General features: G+C 38.9%; 1 protein-coding gene across 1 annotated transcript; it reads right to left on the bottom strand.

Moving 5' to 3' along the window:
• Positions 1-6,485: 6,485 nt before the first annotated feature.
• LOC131077585 (uncharacterized) lies at positions 6,486-7,289 on the bottom strand. The gene has a single exon (XM_058015111.2). The coding sequence runs from the start codon at positions 7,287-7,289 to the stop codon at positions 6,486-6,488; it is 804 nt and encodes a 267-aa protein (XP_057871094.2).
• Positions 7,290-7,596: the final 307 nt, after the last annotated feature.

Consider the following 7,596-nt stretch of genomic DNA (forward strand, 5'->3'; position numbering starts at 1 on the left):
GGATTACTCATGCACAGACGATCAATGGTTTCCTTTGATTTATTTTGGATTTAAATATCTTGTTTGGAAACTTAAGTTTACTTTTATCAAAAGAAGGTTTAGATGCCCCCTCATGACAAAGTGCGTCTAATGTTATGGAATAAGAGCTTTCCTGATACGGAAACTCGATTTGATAATTTTGAGTTTGAAACAAGTATGTTTTGGGATAAAAATCCGCTTGATTGAAGGACATTTTGATACGTGTGATGGTGTTACCTAATTCTGATAGGAAAGATGTGTTAATCTTTTGACTAGTTTTTGGTTTTTGACAACTTCGTTTTTAAAGAAAACTTGCTTTTGGAATGGTTTTGATACTCTAATTTTGAATTTCTGCCTGATGGAGTTCAAGTGAGGAAAAATGGCTTCCTAAACTGTTCTTAAAATTTTTCAAAAAAGTTTCAGTTTTGCTCTCTGTTTTCTTAGTTTTGGCTATGCGCTAAGCCAGAAACCCAATGCGCTACCAAATGTCTTCAACGCACTAGAAAATGATCTCAGTGTGCTAAGCTACCTTTCTGACACGCTAACTTGGACTATTTGATTTTGATCTAGTTTTAAAAGCTATGCGCTAATATGTCTTATCAATGTGCCAACTTTTGATCTCAACGTGCTAGTGTTTGAATTCAACACGCTAAGTTGTTTCTCTAACGCGCTAGGTTGTTTTCAGCAAGCGCTAAGGTTCAAATTTTGAAGGCTGGGATTGTTTATGTGCTAAAGTTCAGAACTTATGCGCTAAGTTGAATCTTTTACATGCTAAAAGATGGTTCCAAAGCGCTAAGATGTTTCTCTTATGCGCTAAACTGCCCTGGTTGTTTTGACTTGGTGGTTTTTTCTGTGATTTTTGAATTCTTCTCAATTTTAATGGATGATTTTCTGAAGTATAACATGAAAACACAACATAAAAAAAGATAACCCTTTTGCCTAGTCTAAACAAAAAGTATATATTCTGCGAGGATGTGTTTAAATCCCCAGTGTTTTAATAGATTTTGATATAGATAATACAAATCAGTCAGACTCTTTATTCAAGGGTCATTGACAATACCATAGCCCACTAGTCTCGATACTCCGTCAGCTCAAACAACCTTGTCACCCGCTAGGGGGTGCCCATTTTTTTGCCTTTTGCCAAAAATTAACTCAAAGTGAATTGCTTCATAATTGAGTAGTTATCTTGGGAGATATATGGTGAATAATCTTGCGAGCGGATTCTTCTCCACCCTTGCACTATGATACTGCAAATGTTTGGATACTGACTCGGCTCAAGGTTTCTAATGTTAAAGTTTGTAATCAGGCTTCTTATTCGACCATCAATGATAAAATCCCTCAAGAGGCTTCCCAACCTTTAGAACAAAGGCTTTACGTATCATAAATATACTGGGCAAAGGCTAATCACTGCACGCAACCGTTGAAAAGGACTTTCGTCACTTTCCACTTTTGATTATAGTGGGTTGGAACACTTGACATCAATGTCGTTCCCCACTTAGGTCATTCCCCTCACACCGGCCAAAGAATGACTTTAAGAGTTTGTTGACTCCTCGGGAGGGCAGACCTGCTAAAGGATTTAAAATGTTGTAAACACTAAAAGCGTAAGAGTGGTTTGGCTTTTTGATCACCCAGTTAAGGGGAGAGCATAAACCTTCCACTTTTGAAGCAAAACACACAAGTGTTATTTTTAGCCTTTTATCACAATGATTTGTTTAAAGTCTATATGGAGATATTGCTCCACAAAAATATGGTGTTTATTTTATTTCCTCAAATCAGTGATTGTCTCTTCTAGTAAAGAAACCTGGTTAACAAAGCAAAAATTTTGATTTTTGGTCAACAAAAGAAATCGACAAAAGGGGAAGAACCTCCCTCTTTTACTTTGAATAAACTCGACAAGTGAGGTTCTTTTTCCTTGCAAAAATTAAAGTTGATCCTTTTAAACACCAAAGATGGTGAGGTTCTTTTTAAAGCTCCTTTGCAAAAATGAAAGTTTGTTGGTTCTTTTTAAATGCCCAAACGAAAAATTTTCTCCTAAGAAAACAAGAAAGATTCTTGTTGTTGTTCTTTTTAGTTGACCAAGATGAAATGTGAGTTCAATTTTAAACAAGAAATGAAAGAAATTTTAATTTTTTAACTAACTTAGCAAAGCTAGTAGAAAAATTAAACTACTTTAATTCTTAAGTAAAATAAAACCTAAACCTACAATCCAACTGTTAGTAACCTGCAGAAAACCAGTTAGTCAGTTAGCAAAAAGATGGTTTTGTGGACTTCCACAAGTCTAATTTTTTGGGGCTCTGTTACAAATTATTTCTTGCCTTCTGTCTGTGATGCGCTACCAAATGCACTAGATGCGCTGAGGTATTAACCGGATGCACTATCAAACAGAACTAACGCGTTAAGATGTTTGTCAAATGCGTTGGACTATTAAATTCTCGTGCTAAAAGCTATAGGAAAGATTAAAAACTCTATGCACTAAGTAAGGGTTCCCACGCGCTAACTAATGAGTCCAATGTGCTGAACAATAGAACGAATGCGCTAAATTGTTAACCGGATGCGCTAAGAGATGTTCCCTACGCGTCGATTCTTGTTTCCCGCGTACCTGCAAAGTTGGTCATATTCAAAAACTGATTTGATTAATGGGGTTGGGCCCCACGGTGGGCGCCAAAAATGTATGTGGGAAAAGCGGTTCAATGAAACTTAAATTGTGAAAATATTCAAAGACTTTCCCACACACCCATGGGACCCTTGATGCAAGGTATGGATCCATGAGGAATAACTCAACTTCCCAAGGAGTTCTCCATGGTTCTCTATCTCACAAGGTCCCTCAAGCCAATGTCTTTGCTCTCAGATCACTGAGCAAAGTAACTTAGGGATGACAAATGCAAGAACAAGGGATGCTTTAGATCAAATTTAGTATGAATGCATCCTATTTATGCATGATTCTAACAAATAAACTAAACTAGATGATAAGATGACAAGGTTAGTAAAAATACTATCCTAACATGATATACTAGTTATATGATTTAAGCTAAGATGATAGAAATGCTCTAAAATGATTATTAGATTTATTTCTATTGCAAAGAGAGGCTAAATGCTTGCTAAAATTAAGTATAAGTATGATGCTAAGGACTTGGATCCTAGAAATGGAGGGATGAGAGCTCTATTTATAGGAGAAACAGGGCAATGAATGGTTAGGATTGAATGATCTAATCAAGGTCCAAGATTGAAAGTTATCAATCCATGTTTTCAATTTCCACCAATGAAATGGTGACAATTGCCAACATAAGACTACTTGAGAGGAGAAGTAAGAAGCATTAAATTCTTGAGAAGACCTCATGGTTACCTTAGGAGGTAAGGGTTAAGGTTAGGTTAAGGTTATCCATTGGATAAAGCTTTTACCCAAAGGGTAAACTCTTGTGCAAGGGTTAAAAGGATAACCATGGTCAAATCAATGAATGCTTGATGAAACCCCTGGGTTAGATGAGGGTTGAGTTAGGCAAAAAGTCTCTAGCCATACCACAAAGGGTTAGTTAACCATTAATGGTTTGAAAGGCTTTGGAGACAAATTTGTAAGAGTCCTTCCAAATTTGGGGGTATTCTACAAGTTAGCTTGTTGAAGGCATAAAGGCTTTAATGCCTTTGGAAGACTTTACTCCAATTTTGAGAAGTGACCTCCTCAAATTTAGGAAAAGGGGATAATTGAAGGGTTTAGGTTAATTGATTAGGGTTAGAAGGATTCTAGAAGAATTTAGGAGGAGGGTTAGGAGGCAAGTGGGAAATGTAGGAAAATGCAAGTGGGTGAGGGATAATAGGATTATAATAAATTGCTTTATTTCAATTTGGTTGCAAGCGGGGGATTAAATAAATTAGATTTATTTATTTGGGGTGAATTTTTTTTTTTATGGTAAGAGCTATCAGTACAGGGATAACACCCTTGTATTGCATAAAAGAAACTATTACATGAGATATCATTGCCTACTGGCAGGGCCCTATACAAAAATTGCTATCTGCAGTGAGTACAGCTACCTATAGGATGACAAATTTAGACAGGGCATACTTGGTTATGCCACTTACTGATCCCTATTGAGGGTCTGCATGATCACCCCGCATATTCTCTGATGCTGGTTACACTGGCAGTGGCTCCAACCGAGAACCACCATGTTTTTGAGTTAGTTACCCTACGAAACGGGGCCATGTTCCCATTCTGCACAGCGCACCTGAACACCTCCCACGCATTTTCCCCAAATGATCTCATCAGCTCTTTTAAATCTTCCCTTTCAACACGTCTGCGCTCTGTCCTACTTATCTCACTGTCATCTGATTCATTGCCCTCCTCCTTATCTCTTTCCTCTTCTTCTTCTTCCTCAGAGTCTGATGGCAAGAAGTAGCTCGGCTGGAAATAAGTCTTGAGAATGCTAATCCATTCATTCTTTGGCAGACTTAGGATGGAATCTGCAATGTTGTTGTCGTTGACTGGCTTAACAAAACCACTCAGGACCTCCACTACTCTTTCCCTACACTCTATAATGTCGACCAATGGCATGAGCACTACTTCATAAATCGTGGCATCGCACCAGTGACGGTCAAAGTTAAGTGTGATCCTCACTAGTCCTTTGATCGCATCATAAACATAGGCCTCGGTGACAAATAAGCTGTGAAGCTGCACGTCTAATGTTTCATCATAGTTCATGCACCCAACATTACCAAAGTAGGCCATGAATAGGTCTCAATCCTGCCCAAGCACTATCCAAGATGGGAACTCCTTCACAGCGCCTTACTAACCATGCATTTGGCTCTTGCAAAGACCAATAAAAAGTCTTACAAACTCTAGAAGATTCTTCCGACCTAAACTAGATCCCACGGTCTGCAAGAATCTGCCATTCTGTCATATCTGCCTATCCTCTGTAACTCAGACCATCGTCACTTCATCTTTCGAGGGATTAGCCTGTTCATAGTGCAATAATTCTATCATCTGTCCTTCCACCGCAAGCCTAGTTCAAGGGTCATCATCCCACTCTGTTGCATTTCTTTATTGATAGGTCTTCTCTGTACAAGTCTGTAATCTCTGAGTTTAGTGCCTTGGGATCAACTGACACTTCTACAGCATGTGAATTGACTCCAAGATTTGCTAATAGTTCTGCTACTCGATTTCCCTCCCTATGAATATGTGATATTTCATATGGCTTAATTGCTTGTAGCAAGAACCAAATGCAAGGTAGCCATTTAGCTAGTTTCCAATTAAGTAACCTACCGGTAGTCACCCCATTTATAATTATCTGAGAATCTCCTTCAATTTGTACATTAGTTAATCCTCTCTCTTTGCATAGGACAAGCCCAACCTCAAGGGCCCTTATTTCTGCTTCATTGTTGGTAGCGCAACCAATATGGACATACATACCACTCACCATATTCCCTTCCCCATTTCGAATGACTGCTCCAAAACCGGCCTGTCCCAGGTTACCTCTGCAGGCCCCATCAAAGTTAAGTTTTACCCAATTGCTATGCGGCTTCTCCCATCTGACCTCTTTCCTGTTGATTCTTTTATTGGGATGGTGGAATAAAGCATTTTTGAAAGACCAATTCCTTTCCAATTCCATGTCCCAATCATTGAATTTGAATTTTCTCGCATTCCTTGACTTACCACAAATGACTTCTTCTATGCCTATCTTAAGATTGTCCATGACTACTTCTACTGGCTTAGCCGATTCTTTGAATATTCACTTATTTCTCTCTTTCCAAATATGCCAAACAATCATTGCTGGACCAATCGACCAAAGTACTCCCCATTTTGTCTGACTAGATCTAGGTCATGTAATAAGGAAGTCTTTTAGGGTCCTACTTCTAGCTGTAGATAGGCTAACCATTCCAAGAAACCAATCCCAACACCTCTGTGCAAACCTGCAATTGAAGAGTAAACGGTCCACTGTTTCTTCCCCATTGTTTCATAACATGCACCAACTTGGCCCTTGTGTACCTATTGTTTTCATCCTATCACCAGTGAGTATCCTCCCATTCAGTGCAATCCAGAGGAATGCCCCTACCTTGGGCAGTACCCATTTGTTCCAGCATAACTTACTGGGCCAGTCCGGATTGAGGATTTTGTGCCTTTGGATTTCATATCCCAGCCTAACACTGTACTCCCCTAACTTTGTTGCACACCAGAATAGGTTGTCTTCTTCATTTGATGCTAATATTGATCTGTTATTAAGTAATTCATTGAGTTTTTGGCACAATTGTGGGCTGCCAATAGTTACCCTTTTCCAAGTCCTCATACTATGCGGCTCAGTACTCTCAAAATAGCTGGCAACATGAGTGCCAATAGTGGTTTCAATGGTGTTGACCCAATCTTGATCTTTGAAACACTCAGAAAGCGGTGTCTCTCCACCCCATGAGTCCTGCCAGAACTTGGCCTTATTACCATTCCCTATCTTCCAAGATATGTGATTTGTTAATATGCCCCTGCTGTCCTAAAGGAAATTCCAAGTGGGAGAGCTCCTGTATGCATCTGCAATTGTGAAGATACGTTCAAAATCATCTGAGTCCAAATACTTTTTCTGAAAGATCCTGCACCATAATTTATTGGGGCTTTTGTACATTTTCCATGATAGCTTCGCTCCAAGTGCCAAGTTCTGCAAACTCATTTTTCTCAACCCTGCACCTCCATCCTCTTTCCGCATGCACATTGTATCCCAGTTAATCAAAGGTATCTTCTTATGTTCCTTGGCCCTGTCCCAAACAAACTTTTTTAGATACCCATCTAATTTCGCTCCAACCAAACTGGGCATTTGAAAGCATTGCATACTATAGATTGGAACTGCTGATAGCACAAATTTAATCATTAATATCCGTCCAGCTTGTATAAGCCATCTATTCTTCCATTGCTCCAACTTAATCTTACAAGAATTGAGTACATCCTCCCAAATATGTGATTGCCTACAACCCATGTTAATTCTGATCCCAAGATATTTGAGGGGCAAATCAGCAATTTTTAAGCCAAGCAAATGCGAAATGCAGTTCTGTAACAATCTTTCTGTGTTGAAAAAGAAAATTTGTGACTTATCCATATTCATTACCTGGTCTAACAACTTAGAATATTTGTCTAATACCTCTTTGATTCCTTTGGCTTCTTTCATTGTTGCTTCACCAAACAAAATGGTGTCATCCGCAAATTGAGAATGGGTAATAGGCTCTATCAATCTATGAACTTGTATACCTTCCCAATGACTGACAGATTGCTTGGATTTGATTAAGTTGCTAAGAACTTCTGCCATGAGAACAAAGAGGGTCGGGGATAAAGGGTTTGCTTGCCTCAATCCATTGGTAGCCTTAAAGAAGCCACAAACCGCGCCATTGACAAGCACAGAAAAGCTAACCGAGGAGATGCAAAATTTCACACAGTCTATCCATTACTTTGGAAAACCATAGCAGCTAAGAACCTTAATCAAGAATTGCCAAACTACCTTATCATAGGCTTTTGCAACATCAAGCTTAATGATCATACCTTTTGACTTCTCTTTATGAATGGAGTGCATGACTTCAGAAACTAAAATAATGTTGTCCGCTAATTCTCTCCCGGGG

Source organism: Cryptomeria japonica, chromosome 6 (genome assembly GCF_030272615.1).
Source record: "Cryptomeria japonica chromosome 6, Sugi_1.0, whole genome shotgun sequence".
Lineage (NCBI taxonomy): Eukaryota > Viridiplantae > Streptophyta > Pinopsida > Cupressales > Cupressaceae > Cryptomeria > Cryptomeria japonica.

Excerpts from the sequence above, each read along its gene's own strand:
- LOC131077585 (XM_058015111.2), bottom strand. The coding sequence starts at position 7,289 with ATGGCAGAAGTTCTTAGCAACTTAATCAAATCCAAGCAATCTGTCAGT.